The sequence below is a fragment of the Moschus berezovskii genome, chromosome 11, assembly GCF_049115385.1.
Source record: "Moschus berezovskii isolate FMDL1 chromosome 11, NW_MosBer_1.0, whole genome shotgun sequence".
Classification (NCBI taxonomy): Eukaryota; Metazoa; Chordata; class Mammalia; order Artiodactyla; family Moschidae; genus Moschus; species Moschus berezovskii.
The window spans coordinates 104,524,611-104,544,217 of NC_142470.1; the positions used below are offsets into that span (position 1 = coordinate 104,524,611).

The 19,607-nt window shown below is 35.8% G+C and overlaps 1 protein-coding gene across 6 annotated transcripts in view; it reads left to right on the forward strand.

Annotated features, from left to right (window-relative positions):
- TSGA10 (testis specific 10) overlaps positions 1 to 19,607 on the forward strand; it is a 93,672-nt gene that overhangs the window by 53,589 nt on the left and 20,476 nt on the right. For 5 of the 6 annotated variants that reach the window (XM_088841652.1, XM_055399832.2, XM_055399829.2 and 2 more), the window contains 6 exons: positions 4,905 to 5,020; positions 7,841 to 7,995; positions 11,672 to 11,727; positions 12,826 to 12,994; positions 15,332 to 15,442; positions 17,333 to 17,518. In XM_088841652.1, coding sequence (XP_088697778.1) covers positions 4,905 to 5,020; positions 7,841 to 7,995; positions 11,672 to 11,727; positions 12,826 to 12,994; positions 15,332 to 15,442; positions 17,333 to 17,518 — 793 coding nt within the window. The remainder of the gene's footprint in view (positions 1 to 4,904; positions 5,021 to 7,840; positions 7,996 to 11,671; positions 11,728 to 12,825; positions 12,995 to 15,331; positions 15,443 to 17,332; positions 17,519 to 19,607) is intronic. The other variant, XM_088841651.1, reaches the window with a different exon arrangement.

The following is a 19,607-nucleotide window of genomic DNA, read 5'->3' on the forward strand; positions in this document are numbered from 1 at the left end:
TTTGAATTTTGCAGCAACCCACTTAGAATGGGCCAAAGACCTTAACAAACATCTCATCAAAGAAGTTATAGAGATATCAAATAAGTGTATAAAAAGATGCAACACATCATATATCATCTGGGAATGCAAATTAAAACAGGATATTAAAACATAGCTATTAGAATGGCCAAAATTGGAAGCACAACAAATACTGGTAAGAATGTAGATCAACAGGAGCTGATGGGAATTAAAAGTGGTACAGTCACTTTGTAAAGCTATTTGGCAGTTTCATACAAAATTAAACGTACACTTTTCGTATGATCCACCAGTCATGCTTATTGATATTTGCCAAAGGAGTTGAAAACGTTATGTACACACAAAAACCTACACATAGTTTTTGTAGCAGCTTTAATCATAATTGCCCAAATTTGGAAGCAGCCAAAATCTATAATAGGTCTCTGAGCTAGAGATGGCAACTGTATGTCAGATCCCATATTAATGTCATACTGAGAACCTTCACTATCTGATTTCTGGCCAGACAAATTACCTGTCAAGACATTTTCCAAAATTACTCTAAAAATCTGTCATTTGGTTCTGATTATGTCATTTTGTGAAGGAAGCATTCTATTCTGTAAACTGAGTTTTATAATAGGTACAGATTTCTCATTTTGAATTTTAAGTCTTAGAGGCATTCTGAGGGAGCAAAGCATAAGTTTCAGTCTCTGCTATCAAACTTTCTCGTAATATTATTTGGTAAAATGCTGAATGGAAACTATAAGAAGCCATCACTATACATTGTTGCTTGGTTTATGAGTGCTGTCATCTGTAGAATTTTCTGTTTCACTAGTTTGAGTTTCTCTGGAGAATCTGCTTAATTATAAACAATTATCTTTATTTTGAGTGTCTCTGAGTGAGTGTTTCCTTAGAACTAGGCAAAGTGTGTACAACTGAGCAGTAATGGAGAGTGCAGTTTGAGAACCAAATGGGAATTTGTTTTGAGAATAAGACCCTAAAGAGAAATCAGGACAGTCGCATGCTATGCCAGAGCCCTGATTTTTAACACCTCCTGAGGGTGCACAGAGGAGTTGGGTTTAAGCTCCACAATAACCATTCAAAAAAAGTACATCAGGTAGTTTATAACCTAAGCCCCTTTGGGGTTTGGTATAAAAACCTCCTAAACATATCGTGAATGAGTTTTCTGACATTGGTGAGCCTGTTAAAAGAGTCTGCAAAAGAAGCTACCAGCTTTATTTCTGAAGTTTCTGTTTCTTGAATGTCTGTTTTCGGTGTGGGTTTATGGGTCAGTGATCTAAAATTCTGATTTGAAGGCTTCTGATTGTGCGTGTAGTTTTCCATTTTCCTATTAGATGTATTCTTGAATTATACAGGGATCTTATGGCTATTTTGGAAAATATGCAGCTTCAATATAGTTTAACAGGACAAGGATGGCCACAGTGTACACCGGAAGGTTTTGTCACATCCTCTGCCTGTCTTTCCAGGACTCATTAATTATCATATGAATTGATACTTATTATATTTATGGCTCTTATATTAGCATGTATTTTCAAGAATATTTTTATTAAAGTATGGTTGATTTACAATACTGTGTTAGTTTCACGTATACAGCATAATGACTCAGTTACATAAATATATATTCCTTTTCAGATTCCTTTCTCTTATAGGTTATTGCAGAATATTGAGTATAGTTCCCTGTGCTATTCAGTAGGTCTTTATTGGTTACCAGTTTTATATATAGTGGTGTGTATATTTAATCCTAGCCTCCTAATGTACCTTATCCCACCCATCTTTCCCCTTTGGTAATCCTAAGCTTATTTTCTATGTCTGTGAGTCTCTTTCTGTTTTGTTAAATACGTCCATTTGTGTCATTTTTTAGATTCCACATGTAAGTGATATCAGATGATATTTTTCTTTCTCTGACTTACTTCACTTAGTATGATAATCTCTGGGTCCATTCGTATTGCTGCAAATGACACTATTTTAGTCTTTTTTATGACTGAGTAATATTCCATTGTATATATATACACCACATCTTTGTCTATTGCTGGACATTTAGGCTGCTTCCGTGTCCTGGCTATTGTAAATAGTGTTGCAGTGAACATTGCAATGCAGGTATCTTTTCAAAGTATGATTTTCTCTGGGTATATGCCTAGGAGTGGGATTATTGGATCGTATAGTAGCTCAGTAGCCCTATTTTTAGTTTTTTTAGGAACCTCCATACTGTTTTCCATAGAGAATGTATACCAATTTACATCCCACCAACAATGGAGAAGGCACTGGCACCCCACTCCAGTACTCTTGTCTGGAAAATCACATGGACGGAGGAGCCTGGTGGGCTGCAGTCAATGGGGTCACAAAGAGTCGGACACAGCTGAGTGACTTTACTTTCACTTTTCACTTTCATTCATTGGAGAAGGAAATGGCAACCCACTCCAGTGTTCTTGCCTGGAGAATCCCAGGGATGGAGGAGCCTGGTAGGCTGCTGTCTATGGGGTCGCGTAGAGTTGGACACGACTGAAGTGACTTAGCAGCAGCAGCAACAATATAATAGGATTCATCTTTCTCCACACCCTCTCCAGCATTAATTATTTGTAGACTTTATGGTAATGGCCATTCTGACTGGTTTGACATGATGCCTGGTCGTAGTTTTGATTTGCATTTCTCTAATAATTAGCAGTGTTGAGCATCTTTTCATGTACCTGTTGGTCATCTGTATGTCTTCTTCAGAGAAGTGTCTATTTAGATATTCTGCCTAGTTTTTTATTGCATTGTTGATATAGAAATCTTGTCTCCCTTTAAGTCCTTTTACCCTCCCCCTCCCCCATTTACTAGATACATATTTGTTTTTTGTTCTACCCATGATTTACATTCCCTTAAAGCTGGTTTTGGAGAAGGAAATGGCAACCCACTCCAGTGTTCTTGCCTAGAGAACTCTGTGGACAGAGGAGCCTGGTGGTCCTGTGCATGAGGTCACACAGAGTCAGACACGACTGAAACGATGTAGCATACATGCATGCATCGGAGGAGGAAACGGCAACCCACTCCAGTATTCTTGCCTGGAGAATCCCAGGGACGGGGGAGCCTGGTGGGCTGCCGTCTATGGGGTCGCACAGAGTCGGACATGACTGAAGCGACTTAGCAGCAACAGCAGCAAAGTTGGTTTTCATGTTTTTCATTGATATTTCTTTAGTGTAAGATTTCATATGTTATATGAGCCATTGTTTCTTTGAATATCTTGTTTGTTCTTTCCTGGAATCCCTATTAGGTGCATACTGGACCTTCTTATTCTGTTGTTTATGTCTCCTAAACTTTCCTTTGTATTTGTTCTTTTTATCTGTGCTCTATTACAGATAATTTTCCCTGATCTGGCTTTTTTTCCCTAGCTTACTAATTGTCTCTTTAGCTGTATCTATTTTGTTCTTAAACTTGTTATTTGATGTCCTTTTAAAATTTTTATTTCAATGCTTTTAGTTTAATTTCCTGAAGTTCTCTTTGGTTCTTTTTAAAATCTGCTAGCTTTTTTTATTATGAATTTTTATTACACTTTTTATGTATTAGTATTTAAAATTATTTTAAAATTTCTGTTTAATAAGGCTATAATCTGAAGTTCTTTGAGATCTAATTTAGTTTGTGTGTCTTTTGACTCCCACTAAGTTTGGGTTGTTTCTTAGTATGTTTTTAAGATGAATTGTGAGCTCATTTTTTTAAAATGTATTTTTAATTGAAAGATAATTACAATGTTGTGTTGGTTTGTGAGCTTATTTTCAACAGACCCTTGTCTGGGGTTTAGTTTGTGCCTGAGTTGAAGTCATGTCCCTCCAGAAAACTTTTGTGTGTATTTCCACCAAGTTTTCTAGATTATATTACCATCCTAGAACCAGATTTTATTTTGATTTCTTATCTTGAGGTTGAGATTTCCCAACAAAGATGTTTAGTTATTTTTGTTACCCTGCCTTAGCAGTGTTTGGCAAGCTGATTCCTCTAGTCTGGCCTCTCCACTAATAGTGTAGCTCTTAGTGGCTTTATGTGGGGGATCTTATTTCTAAAACTTGTGTTGTAGACATTTCTGTGGCCTCATCTTCTGTTTCTGAGTTAAAAGACAAGACTCTAGGTTACTGAGACAGGTAAACCCCAACCATATCTAATATAACATCAGTTCATAGTCTTATTACTCTGATTTGGCACCGAGCGTCTTCTCTTACGGATTGTTCTGGGTTTTGCTATACATTTTAAAGGATGCGTCTTACATCTTGTTTAGTATGTGTGTTTTGTGGTGAGAGGACTTCCAGATTATCTAGCTTCCATATTTTCAGAAATTATAGTCTGACTACTTATTTGTTTATTGACTATGAATTGCATGAGAGCAGGGTCCCTGCCCATCTAGTTCACCATAATGCCTGCTACATACTTAGTGTTTGTGGACTCAGTGAGATACTGTTCATTATAGATTTATTTATACTCATGAAAACCTGAAATGAACTCAAATGTCTAATAGTAGGGGAGTACTTAAGTAAATGGTTATATTTACTTAAAAGCAAATGGCTATTGCTCATATAAAGTTTTTCAGCAGAAAATGATAATTTGAAGGGCTAAATTATAAGACTGAAAAATGTTAAAGATTGAGTGTAGGTGAAACAAATCTGAACTCGTTTGAATTTAGATTATGGTAACTTTATGCAAAGCAAAACAATACTAATGAATACTAAAGTTGTTTATGTTACAGTGGAAGATTGAGGATCCCCTTTTACCCTTTATATTTCAAACCTCCTATAGTGTGTTTTTATAATGAAAGTACTAAGAAGAAAAAATGTGCATTAGTTTCCTTAAAAGTTCTTAGATATAAATACACTAAAAAGTTGATAAAACATAAAATTTCAGAATTAGTTTTATTATTAAAATGTTTACAGACTTTTATATGAAAACACAGAGAAAGATCTTTCTGATACTCAGCGACACCTTGCTAAGAAAAAATATGAGCTACAGCTTACTCAGGAGAAAATTATGTGCTTGGATGAAAAAATTGGTGAGTTTTTTACTGACGTTCCTTTTTGTTTTTTAAGTCTGGAAAAAAAAGTTTTCTTCTCTTCAATTATAACATAGAGAGACTTAGAAATAGACCCTTAAGTTAAAAGTTTTTAGTCAAAAATCATGAGAAAGTATATTTTTCTTTGATAGTAAAATATTTTACTTAAACTTAGATCTATAAATACTTAGACACGGCTTCATATTTTTAAATGAATGAATAGCTAAACAAAGCAACAGTACTTTGTAAATTTATGATGATCAATTTTAAATTTATAAGCTTTTATATTATGTCATGCCCATAGCATAGCTGTTGTAATGAAATGTATTACATATATACTGTTTTTGGTAGAAAGTATACATAGATTTAAAAGACTCTTACTCCTTGGAAGGAAAGTTATGACCAACCTAGATAGTATATTAAAAAGCAGAGACATTACTTTGCCAACAAAGGTCCATCTAGTCAAGGCTATGGTTTTTCCATTGGTCATGTATGGATGTGAGAGTTGGACTGTGAAGAAAGCTGATCGCCGAAGAATTGATGCTTTTGAACTGTGGTGCTGGAGAAGACTCTTGAGAGTCCCTTGGACTGCAAGGAGATCCAACCAGTCCATTCTAAAGGGGATCAATCCTGGGTGCTCGTTGGAAGGACTGATGCTAAAGCTGAAACTCCAATACTTTGGTCACCTCATGCGAAGAGTTGACTCACTGGAAAAGACTCTGATGCTGGGAGGGGTTGGGGGAGGGAGGAGAAGGGGATGACAGAGAATGAGATGGCTGGATGGTATCACCGACTCAATGGACATGAGTTTGGGTGAACTCTGGGAGTTGGTGATGGACAGGGAGACCTGGTGTGCTGTGATTCATGGGGTCACAAAGAGTCGGACATGACTGAGCGACTGAACTGAACTGAACTGAACTGATACATAGATTTGGATATATCTACAGTTCATTTGAGTTTATAGAAAAGATTATTTTTATGAAGTCTCTTGTCATTGTTTCTTACCAGTGTTCTTTATGAAAATATGGTCATAACTTAATCTTCTTATAACTTTAAATTAAAATTTTGGTCAGGACAGTAAAAGTGCTCATTTTAAAACTGAGTAAGATTTTTAAGGTTTGCTATTATGCAGATCAAAAATATCTGACATAAGCAATTAGGTGGGTGGGGTGCTTTTTCCTGAGGTAGAAAGTATTCGAAGAAAATATAAAAGGAGAATATTGAAGAACTCATTTTTGGATTTTAAGTTCAAGTAAAAATATAGGGTAAGTAGGTAAATAGATAAGTTAATATCTCAGAAGAGAAATCTAAGCTAAAGATATACATTTAGGACACATCAGCATGTAAATGATATTTTAAAACCATAAGATCACCTAGGGAAAATGTAGAGAAGGAGGAAAAGAGGATCCAGGACTGAGGAAGAAGAAGCCAAAGAAGTAGGAAGAAAACCCAGAAGTGAGTGTCCTTTGGGGAGCCGAGAGATAATATGTTTTAGAAAGGAGGATGTGATCAATTGCCAGATACTTTCAAGAAGCAAAATAAGATGAGAATGAAAAAATATTGATTGTATTGACACATTGGAGGTTTTGGAAACATGGGTCCCCCAAAAGTTTGAATTGTAGTGCTGGATGTGAAAGGTGGGAGTAGTCTGAGGAATGATGGGGAAATGAGATGGTGGTGACAGGAGAGAACAGAAGTCAAACAGAGGTCTGGCTGTTAAGAGCAGCAGGAAAAAGGGGTGGTAGCATAAATGGAGTGTGGGGTTGGCTCTTTTAAGCTAGGAGATCCTAGAACTGGCTTTGAGTTTGTTTTCTGCCAATGGGCATGAACTCAGATAGAACACCCAAAACAAGAGGTTTGCCTGGAAAAGAGACAGGGTACATCCCTCTTGTATACATCACCCTCTGTGGCATGGAATTCCACTCTCAGTGCTGCACTGGGTGGCCCCTGGCAGTCGTTAACTAGAGGTCTAGTCACACTGAGTTTCTTTGGGTCAAGATGGTCTAGACCAGTGCTCCTCAAACTGCGGAGAACTAAGCTCACTGGAGTCAGGCTCCTCAGAGGAGGATATGCTAGGGCTTTTGTATCTTTCTCAGGGTGCTTGTGGAAATATAAATTGCTCTGCCCACTCAGAATTGCTAATTCAGTAGGTCTAGGATGGGACCTAAGGATTTGTATTTCTCACAAGTTCCCAGGTGATGCTGATGGTTCTGGTTGAGAAACCACCATTTGAAAACCACTTTTCTATTCCAATTATACAGGACTTCAACACTGACAGTGGCATTCCAGGATACTTACAAAGCAAATCAGACTTCCTGGGATGATTTTTTTCTAGGAATGTTTATAACAGTACTGTAGAAAAAAAATCAGAATATTAGAAGATATTTGACTCCGATGATGACTTAACTGAATATATTTTTAAGATCTGGTAGTTACCAATTGATATGCAACAGTGATTCGAAGCTAAAGGAAGGTGAAATTAGAAGAGAAAAAAAAATCAACATTCCATGTACTTCCTCCACGCACCTTCCCCTCTCCCACCACACATTCTACTTTGAGAACGTGTTATATAGAACTTTCCTTTGCTGTTCTAATTCAAATGTGTTAATTGTGCCTTTTCATTTATAAATCATTTAGGATGATTAATCTTCAGTTTTAATCACTAACAACAAAAGCCATTTTAAAATTTGGGATAGAGTATTTTATCTTTAGTCATTGAATATAACATAGGAGAATTTACTTTGAAAAGTACTTCACTCTGCTTGAACTGGAAAAAATGTCATCTTGTTTAAAACAATGCCTTTATGATTACATATTTAGATAATTTTACAAGACAAAGTATTGCCCAGCGAGAAGAGATCAGCATCCTCGGTGCAACCCTCAATGATTTGGCTAAAGAAAAGGAGTGCCTGCAAGCGTGTTTGGATAAAAAATCTGAGAATATCGCATCCCTTGGAGAGAGTTTGGCAATGAAAGTATGTTTTGAGAACTGTGATTTAAAAGAAATGTTTGAATTTGAACCTGAATAAAATAATAGGATTTTCCCATTTTTTTTTCCTAAGAGAGGTGAAACTTTAAAACCTGATTTTGAAATATTTCGAGATAGTCTTAGGAAATATGTGTTCAAATTCACTAGCTAATATTTAAAAATTTTTCTCTCATCAATTTCTGATCAACTTTTATGAACAATAACTAATTCAAACATCTCAAAATGTAAAGCATAATTTTAAAAAAGCAGTGAGACTGATTTCTTTTTAAAAGCACACCAGAACTTATATTTTCAAGTAGCTACCTTGGGAGGCAATACATTTCATTAAATATATTGAAGTTTATATTCAAAATTAGGAGCGTGTTTTTCCATCATCTTCAGCCTTTGAGAGTGGATCATATGGAACTGGTGAAAAAGTTGGGTGATAAACTTCATTCCACAGTTTTGTTGTTCAAACAATGACAAATAAAGGTGTTTTGAAATATTGACCCCCTTTCTAGCTCATAAACTGATTCTGAAGACAATTCCTAAACTGTTTCTACAAATGTCTTAAGCAGAGGCAGCATCACTGGCATAGGGTCTTTCCCCTCTCTAAGGGCACTAACTAACTTAGAGGATCTTTCCTTCTAAGAGAACTAATCCATTCACTCGTCCATCCATCCATCCATTCAACAAACATTTATTGACATGTACCAGGTATTATGTTAGAAATTGGGGCTGAGTGGGCATACCTTCCAAAGGCCTATGGCATAATTCAAAGCAAGATACAGAAAGATGCTGTTATGATGGAATATTCTAAGTCCCATAATGGCACATGCACAATGTATGAGTGAAGTTTGGCAGAAACATTGATTCAGGCCAGGGGTTGGATTAGGGGAGGAAGAACATCTCGGAAGCCTTCCACACAGTGATGGTGCTTATACTACCCTGAAGGATGACTAGAAATTAGCCAGGAAAAGGTTTAGGGAAAGGAGTGATCCAGACAGGTAGAGCAACTTACATGGGAGCCCAGCGGCTGTCATCAGAGGGTTGGGTGAGGTTTCTTGATAGTTCAGTATGCCCAGAGAGCAGAGTGCAAGGAGGAGGGTACGGGGCCATGGTGGGGGGGGGGTGGTAAAAGAGAAGACAGGATAGGTAAGCAACAAATCGAAAATGCATGAGATGTTGAGTTTAGATACCATCATCATGGATGTAGAGGATCATTGAAATCATGTAAATGACATGTTACAGTTAGATCTTTAAAGCATTATCTTGTCACTTGTTAATCCATGTGAAAAGTGGGTTGTAGGGAAATGAGGGTAGTGACAGGATGCTAGTTAGGAGTAAAGTGATAACTGTATTAGCAAGTGACAGTGTCCATGAGAGAAACAGATAACTCTGTTTAGGAAGTAAGACTGACAGGATGTGCTTTCTGATTTAGGAGCCAAATGACCACTTCTGTGCGTGAAGTAGGAAACACAAGACACAGAGCAAGCTTAGTAAGGAAGGTTATCAACATGCCTTTGTGACATGAGTTGAATCTTGGATTTTAAGGTTTGCAGAGAAAATTGAAGTTAATAGATTTGGATATCATGAGCATAATTGGAGTTATCAAAGTACATGAGGTAGTAAAGTTTGGCTTAACTGGAAACGTCTGATTAACTAATTTCATGTCTTCCATTCTGCTAACTGTACTAATATTATCTTCTTCTTCACAAAGAATATTGAGTTGCAAGTCTGTTTCAAAATTGAGTATTATATAGGATTATGAATGTAAACACATCCATCCTATGAAGGGAAAACAGTGTTACACATTCAAAAGAGGAAATGTTCTATACAATGATATTTCAGAGCTGAATTTATAATACCTTTCAGTGAAAGATAGTAGTTTTGTTAGTTTAATATAGAGATTACATTGGAAAAGTAATTACTATGAAAAAGTCTGTATTATAGTGAATAAAGTGAATTTTTTTCTGGTAATCATATTGTTTTTTTAAAAGTTGTTCTACTACTTGATACCAGTTAAAGTTAGAAAATTCAATAGCAAGTTCACAGACTTTTGAATCATAAAAGTCAGAATTATTTGTATAAAATTTTAGTTTGTTTCTTTTTTCTGAGTAGATTTATGACCACCCTGTCCAGGTTGAATTTTTAACTATTAACTTGAACCTATGTCTCTGATTGGACAAATACATTGAGATTGTACAAGGATTATCAAGTTGATAATGATATAAATTTTAAGAAATGGTACTATTAGGGTCACATTAAGAGAAAAATAGGCTAGGAGGATATGTTATTGGATTCTATACAGTAATTTTGTCTGCCCTGAATACTTTTGCAGTATTTTTAGAGAATCTTTCAAGAATTTCTGTTGATAAAAGAGAAATCTTTTTAGGCTTATAAGCCATGTTTATATCTTAACCAAGTAACAGCTGTCAGAAATATTAGAAATTCAGTTAGCTTTTCAAAATTTATTTAGAAGTGTGTTAAGTTCTATTTCCAAAGCATTTGTAAATATTCCATAGTAAGCAGTGTTTTCTCTTGGAGTTTTTCCTCCATTGGCTGTAATTCTTTAAGGGGTTTAACAGTTTTGCTAATGGATATTTTAACCATACTTCAGTATCCACTATTGCCAGATATGGAATCTGTGCCATTCTGTCAGAAAGCAGAATGGGAAACCAGAGCTAAAAATACCCTAGAGAGGAACACATGAGTACAGGAGGATCTCTCTCTCTCTCTCTCTCTCTCACACACACACTTGTCTCTGATGATAGGATCAGCACTGGTTGGGAAATAGAGGTTTAATTTTCATCTTGTTACTTGGTTACTAGGATTTGAAAATTTAAAAGGCAAAGTGAAATCTGGTTATTTAGTGGAAGAATAATTTTCCTACTTTTTAAGGACTTATGTTAGTGCTAAGTATCCATGAATAGTATCCGTTACTAGTTCAGGATCAGCCAGTTTTTAAAGGAGGACATCTGGAAATGGTATTGATGGTATTAGGATATTCCTCCTCATCTCAGTCTTGATTGATTCCACTAATTCTACTTCCTCTCCACACCCTTGAAAAAGAAAAATAGAAATAATTTATCTCTTACACTTTTGCTCTAGGCCTGCTTACTAGCTTAGACCTAAAATTAATAGTATACTGCTATAAGTAATCCCACTGTAACAGCTTTTTCAAGGTGATGTTGATGACTGATATATATACGGTGTACTTTGTCATGGTCATTATTCTTAATAACTAAATTTAGTTTTACATGATTCACTTTGCTGGGTTTTATAACAAGAAGTAAGGAAGTAAATCAGTCCTATTTCCAGTAGAGAACCCAGTGCCAAATCATTGGGTTTCCTCCAAAACCAGGGTGCTTAAGGGGTTCTTATGTTGCTGGGTGACTGCACAAAACATCTTCTAATGGTATTTGATGTGATGATCTCATATCAATACACCTAAGTATAGTCTTTGTTTTGAGGAGCACAATCAATTGTTTTTATCCAGTACAGATACTCACACTGATATATTAAGCATTAGTTTTAAAGCATAGCAAAGAAGAATAGAATACAAGTGTTTAAAAACAACTGTAAATCAAAAAGGAGGTGGGAAATTCTTCTGATATATTCACTTTTAACAGAAATAACAGTTTAAGATAATTTTGTATTTAATACTTATATTATTTTTCAAGGAAAAGACCATTTCAGGCATGAAGAATATCATTGCTGAGATGGAACAGGCATCAAGGTAAATCACTTACTCAAGAAAGATTTGATCACTTTTTGGGGGGCAAAGTACTATGTTAGGTACAAAGAAACAAGGGGCTTAGTGTTATGTATAAGATGCTAGCTCTCTAATGTTGAAAGGAGGCCTGAGTCTGTTTGAGAAAGTAAAGGGAAGATCTGGTGTTTGCCAAAGATAGGAAAGAGAAGAGCATTCAAGATAGAATAGCAAAGAGCCATAGAAAACCACAGGTGGGGTTCAGAAGTCTCCAGAATGACGAGTAGGTGAATATGTTGGAACCCAAAGCAAAAGGGGAGAAATGAAGGAAAGACTAGGCAGGCAGGCAGAGACCTGTGATACAGACAGATGAGCCTGTAGGCAGTGAGAAATCACTAACGGCTGGTGAGATTTTTTTTGTCAGAGAGATTACACAGGCTGAATAGGTGATGAGAGACTGGGCTTGGGAGGTTGAGGGACAGACAGGGTTGCGGTGTTTGTGAGGGAAAGAATCTAGGAAAATGCCAGATACTAGTGATGAATACTAGACATGATGAACCTATATGGAAAAAGATTTTTCTTTGACTTTGAAGAGTTTCCAAGACCTTCTTGTAGGTATGTCTAGTAAGCAGTCAAATATTAGAGTCTAGAGTGTAAGGAAGAGGCTGAGGCAGGGGTGATCATTTCAGAGTTGCCTGAGTGTAGATAGGGTTGGGAGCCTCGGATATGAATAGGAACTGTCAGAGAGAAAGAAGGGCTGGCAGGAGAAGAATCAGGAGGCTAAGGGTTAAGCCCTGAGAACCGCTTATTTTTACAAGGGCAGAGGAAGAGGAGCATCTAGCATCTAGAGGTAGGGTGATGACTTTCTTATACTTGAGCATCAGAGGTTTTGAATCTGTAACAAATCGTTGACTACTGTGTGTATTTATTTGGCGTCTTTTTTGTAGTGTAGTGTTGGCAACACAGAGAAACTTCAACACACTATCTTTGCAGTATTTATTCCTGGAAATTTAAATGTGTTTAAAACTCTTTAAATGTTTGCATGCTATCTTCTGTCTCATGAAAATTTGTTATTCTGTTTCGGTAAAATGTCTCTTCTCATGTACTGCCTGATTTGTGGAATAGACAGTCTACTGAGGCCCTCATTATGTGTGAACAAGACATTTCTAGAATGCGCCGACAGTTGGATGAGACAAATGATGAGCTGGCTCAAATAGCCAGGGAGAGGGACATCTTGGCTCATGAGAATGACAATCTCCAAGAACAGTTTGCTAAAGCTAAACAAGAAAACCAGGTATACTTGTTCCTAGAATCCTCTTTCTCTGAGAAGGATATGTTTCTTCTGAGCCACAGCCCTCGTTTCATTTCATAGAAAAGCTCAGGCTTTGGAACTAGCCATTTAAAAATCTTTATTACACAGAATATGCCATGTGGTTTCTAAATGAAATTTTCAAACATGCGGTTAAATATGAGAGAGAAGAGAGAACAGGGGTGTAACATTTGTATTAAATCTTAGGAAGTACTTCCTTAGTGAAGGATAAATATTGGAAAAACTAGCCAATGAAGATCACCTTCAGAAATGGTTAAGAAAAGAGTAGGTTTATTTGATGGACTATTACTCTTAATATGAGTATATTGACCATGCTACGTTATTTGGTCCTCTTTAGAACTATGATTCTTTTTAGGAAAATTTCTCTTATAATTAGTTCCTCTCTAAGCCAGTACAGTTCAGTTTTATCAAGAGCTCTCATTACCAGTATCACTTTTAATTTTATCATTAGAAAATTTTCCTTGAAAACTTTCTTTCCCCATTGAAATTCTTCAATACAAATGATTTCCTTCACTTTGCTGTCACTCTCAATGTGTTTGGTTTGCATCATCAAAGTCTGTAGTTTTAAACTGTTAATCAGATATAAAGATGCCAAGCTTTGTTAATTATTAAAAAGTTGTTTGAGGTGTTAAAGTAGTTTGTTCAAAAGTTAATGAACACTGGGGTCCTGGAACAGAAAAAGGACATTCCATAAAAATGGAAGGAACAGGAATAAAATACGGACTTCAGTTAATAATTATCAACATTGGTTCATGAATTGTGACATGTAGTATGCTAATATAAGATGTTAATAATAGAGAAAACTGAGTATAGCCTATATGGGCACTCTCTATACTATTTTAATAACTTTTCTATAAGTCTAAAACTTTTAAAATAAATAATTTTTTAAAGTTAATAGCAGTAAAAACAAGAGATGTGAATTATAGAATCTACTTTTGTGTGCTTTATTTACAACTAAAGCAAATAGGCTAAAGCTAACTGTAACTAATATTTATGAAAATTAGATGAAAAGCTTTCATCTTTACCATGCAGTTATACGGTGTTAATATTTTTTTTTTACTGATTTTCAGTATAGTTTAAAATTTTTATACTGTCTTTTACATGAACTTTTTAATGTAGCTGAGATAAAACCACATACCACTTTGCCTCATGCTTTGTTCTACATGAGAAGACGACAGAGTGACGTATTTAAGACTCACATGAGTGCAAGTCCCCCCTCCTGGCTGTGTGAGCATATCAACTGTAAAAGTGGAGAGTAGAGGAGAATATACCTTGCCAGAACTTAAAGCATCTAGCATTATCACTTGATAAATATTTTGTAACTGTTATTAGCTTCCTATAACATCATAGTTGTTTGTTACACCTTAATAAATATGTTTTATAATCAGAAGAAAATTATTGCCATAACAATATACAAATGTTCAAGAGTAAATTTTTCCTATGTTTGGGTCATAGGGCCCAAATGTAGAAGGTAGACCCCTCTGTGGACTGCAAGCTGTTAAAAAAACCCATATCATAGAAGATTTGGAAAACAGAAACCTTAAAATAATTTCTTGCTCAATACCCCGATTTTAAACAAACTGAGATGTTTTTAGTGTTTAATCCTGATTTTTTCAAATATGCACTAACATATTTCTCTGTTATTAAAAATTTTTCCAAACATTTTTCATGGATGCATAATATTCTGTGTGGTTTTATCACTAGGTGGATACTATTATTTATTGCATCATTCACCTAATGAATAAATATTGTCACATAGCAAATAATTCCTTAGTAGACATTCTTTTTCATTAGATTTTATAGATTTGCTTTCAAATGGAATCAAACCCTTATGAGGTGTCATTTTTAAATTAAGAAACCTTCTGAGTAGACATGAGTATAGTGAATACCCATGTACCCATCTCTTACCTTTAACAAAAAGCAACATATTTGCCTTTCTTGTTTTTATGAGCTTTTAAAAATGCCTCAATACATTACCAGGTAGAATATCACAGATTTGCTTTCCTCAAATTTACATTTATTCTAGCAGTGCATAAAAATGTACATTCCTTGCCATATCTTTGATTGCTAGTAAATTTTAACTTTAAGTATTATCCATTTGTGGTTCCTTTTTTATGAATTGTGTTTGGGTTCTTTGTCCACTTACTGTTTGGACTCCTGTGTTTTCTTACTGTCTTTATATGAGATTTATGTATTAAGTATATTAATTTTATTTATCATCTTATAAATATTTAAATATTTATGGTGGTTTTGATGTAGAACAATTTTTATTTTTTTGTAAAATCTGTCTTTTTCTCATAGGCCCTGTCTAAAAAATTGAATGATACTCATAATGAACTTAGTGACATTAAACAGAAAGTTCAAGACACTAATCTGGAGGTTAATAAACTGAAGAATATATTAAAGTCTGAAGTACGTATATATTTATTTTCCCTTTGGCCCAAGACAGCTGAATTTTCATGAGAGCTATTGATTGATTGCGCTCATAGGAATGGCTGCATCAACTGCATTTCTTTAGTGCATAGCATATTCTAATGTTGACAGTTGTGTGTTAACTATATATTTAGAATGTCAACAATATCCAGAAAGGTAACTCAAGAATGCACCCCTTTTGTTTTGCCACTTAGCCATTTTAGATAAACAGAACCCTCCTAACTGGATAGAGGACAAGGGGCCAGCATCAACATGGGCTCACTTATATTTGGAAATGGTAATTGACAATTACAAACCTTTGACAAAAGAGGCTTCTTCACCTGATTGTGTAGCAAATCAGAATTGATCACTCTGCTGTGATCTATTTCTTAGGGCCAGAGGGCAACGGCTCTCTTCTCAATTTCTCTGATAGTAACCAGTTGACATAATGCTGTAGGGCAGTTTTAAAAGATTGATATACAGTAAGTGCTACAGAAAGTTAAAGAGGGTAAAAATTGATGTGAGTAAATCCAGTTTATGTATACTGTACCATGTACCTTCCAAGCACATACTCTGTACACAACTGTTATTTTTAGTACAGTAATAGGAAACACACATCTGATTCCTACTGGCACATTGGGAATATCTGAATCTTAAAAGCCAATACAGTAGATTAGTATGTTAACTTGTTAATCAACAGACTTGGCACAGATCCTTCATATTGGTCAAGGTACACATTAGACCACAAGGTGGCAATATTAACTGAATTTCAACCAATCTCATGATTAATCATATTTGTGAGAACTTAAATCTTGATTTGAAAGTCTTATACAATTAGAGGTGTTGTTTATTATAATTTTGGCAATAAATTTAGCCTGGTGTTTCTGAACTGTTTACTAACAAGTAGGAGAGAAAGAGATCTAGAGTCTTTTTAATTAATTTCCAGAATTATAAATTTTTAGAATGAGTTAGTCAAACCATACTATTAAAATAATTTTTTTAAAATATATTTTTTAAAAGTAGCTTCATGATTATTACTCACCATAGTATATTGTTTCTTTTAGAAATAAGCTCCTACTTTAGTCAGTCTATAGGGTCTAACAATGTGTTTCTTATTGTACACTCAGTATATACATGCATGTATATTTATGTGGGCTTCCCTGGTAGCCAATTCATAGGTTCTAACAACATGGTTCTATATTGTACGCCCAGTATATACTTGAATGTATATGCATTACGTGTTTATCAGCATAGGTTTCATATTTTACTTCTGAGCAACTTCAGGCAAGTTAGAACAGAGAGCAAAAGTGAGTCACAGAACAGCCTATGGTGGAGAAGATTAAGGCTTGAGTTATGAATGAAAGGCAGGAACCAGATAGGAAATACAACAAACCCAGAGAATTATCAGAAGCTGATGCTTAAGATATGCAAGCGGTCAGAAGCTCTGTAGTCACAATTCCACCCAAAAGAGCAACCAGAACCCCGGAATACATAGATACAAAAGGTCAGGTCAAGGCTGAAACTCAGAAACCAGACCAGCAAGTAGTCAGCAAGCAGATACATAGGGAAAAGAGGCAATGAGGAGTTTTGTTTAAACAACAGCAAATGTAAAAACATATTCATTGAGGTCTGGAAGATAAAAGTAAAACCATAACCTTACTAGAGTGTGTGTGACTCAGGAACCAGGGCAGATCCTGGGCCCAATACCTTTTGTTAATTATTGAGTGACCAATTTTCTAAACTGAGAGTATAGACAGGATTCCTTGAGGTTATGCTATAGATGATCCTCTTGACAAGTAAATTCCTAGTGACCTGGCAAATAATGTTTAATTTGCATCATATGTTTAACATTTTACTCTTTTAAAGTAACACCTAAGATGTGCTTTCTAGGAATCTGAGAACAGGCAAATGATGGACCAACTCCGAAAAGCCAATGAAGATGCTGAAAACTGGGAAAATAAGGCCCGTCAAGCAGAGGCAGATAACAATACCCTCAAATTAGAACTTATCACTGCTGAGGCAGAGGGGAACAGATTAAAAGAAAAAGTAGATGCTCTCAATAGAGAGGTCGAGCAGGTAAGTTTGGGAAAATATGCTTGTTGTACCTCCTGCATCATATTTAAAAGAGTTTTGTTTGGCTCTCCATAAATTAAGTGTATAACAAACACTTAGGTTGTCTAAGTAGACTATAAATTGTAGTCTGTCTGTTAACTGTTCTCCACACTGGTTCTCTAATCTCTTACCTAACCTGCAACTTTTAACAGAATAATCTTTAGCGTTTTAAAAAATTAGAAACTATTTCAAGCATACAAAAACAGTGGCCTCCCCAAAAGTAATATAAAAGGCCCACATAAGCCCATGTCCAAGGTTGAAGAACGCTAACATTTTGCCGTATTTATAAAGAAAATATTTATCATTTAAATAAAGTGTCTTTATTTAAAGAAACAAAACATTGCAGCCCCAGCTCCGCATCCTTTTCCTCCCCTGCTCTTGTGGTTGGTGTGCAGAACTTTCACGTTAGTTGTATAACTCTCTTACATATGTTTGTACTTTATCTACATACCAATCACCCACAAATGATGTATAATGTTTTGTGTGCTTTGAGTTTTGGGGGGTTTGTTTTTTAAAAAAATGTATTAGGGTGTAGTTGCTTCACAATGTTGTGTTAGTTTCTACTGCACAGCAAAGTGAATCAGTCATATGTATACATGGATCCCCTCTTCTATGGATTTCCTTCCCATTTAGGCCACCACAGAGCACTGAGTAGAGTTCCCTGTGCTGTGCAGTGGGTTCTCATTAGTCATCTGTTTTATAAACAGTATCAATAGTGTATATGTCTCAATCCAAATCTCCCAGTTCATCCTACCCGCCTTTCCCCCCTTGGTACATATGTTGTTTTCTTTACATCTGTGTCTCTGTTTCTGCTTTGTAAATAAGATTGTCTATACCAGTTTTTTTTTCAGATTCCACATATGTGTGTTAATATACATTTGTTTTTCTCTTTCTGACTTACTTTGCTCTGTAATAGGCTCTAGGTTCATCCGCCTCATTAGAACTAACTCAGACGTGTTCTTCTTTATAGCCGAGTAGTACTCCGCTGTAATACACGTGCCACTTCTTTATCCATTCCTCTGTCAGTGGACATTTAGGTTGCTCCCATGTCCTGGTTACTGTAAATAGTGCTGCAGTGAACCCTGGGGTGCATGTATCTTTTGGAATTATGATTTTATCTGGATATATGCCCAGGAGTGGGATTGCTGGATCATATGGTAGCTCTATTTTTAGTTTTTAAAGGAACACCCAAACTGTTTTTATAGTGGCTGTACCAATTTATTGAGACATTCCTGCCAACAGTGTAGGAGGGCTCCTTTTTCTCTGCACTCTCTACAGCATTTATTGTTTATCGATTTTTTTGATGATGGCTATTCTGACAGGTCTGAGGTGATACCTCATTGTAGTTTTGATATGCATCTCCTGCTTCCCTGGTGGCTCAGAGGTTAAAGCGTCTGCCTCCAATGCGGGAGACCCGGGTTCGATCCCTGGGTCGGGAAGATCCCCTGGAGAAGGAAATGGTAACCCACTCCAGTATTCTTGCTTGGAGAATCCCATGGACGGAGAAGCCGAGTCCACGGGTCACAAAGAGTCGGACATGACTGAGCGACGGAACGGACGGAACGGAATAATTAGTGATGTTGAACGTCTTTTTCATGTGCTTTTTAGCCATCTGTATGTCTGTGGGAAAATGTCTGTTTAGATCTTCCTCCCATATTTTGATTGGGTTAATTGTCTTTTTTTGTTTAATATTGAGCTGCATTAACTTCTATATTTTGGAGATTAATACTTTGTTGGTTGCTTCATTTGCAAGTATTTCCTCCCATTCTGAGGGTTGTCTTTTTGTTTTGTTCATGGTTCCATTGCTGTGCAAAAGCTTTTAAGTTTATTTAGATACTACTTGTTTACTTGTGTTTTTATTTTCACTATTCTAGAAGGTGGATTGAAAAAGATCTTGCTGCAATTTATGTCAAAGAGTGTTCTGTGTTTTCCACCAAGAGTTTTATAGTATCTGGCCTTACATTTAGGTCTTTAATCCATCTTGAGTTTACTTTTGTCTATGGTGTTAAGAAGTGTTCTAATTTCATTCTTTTACATGTAGCTGTCCAGTTTT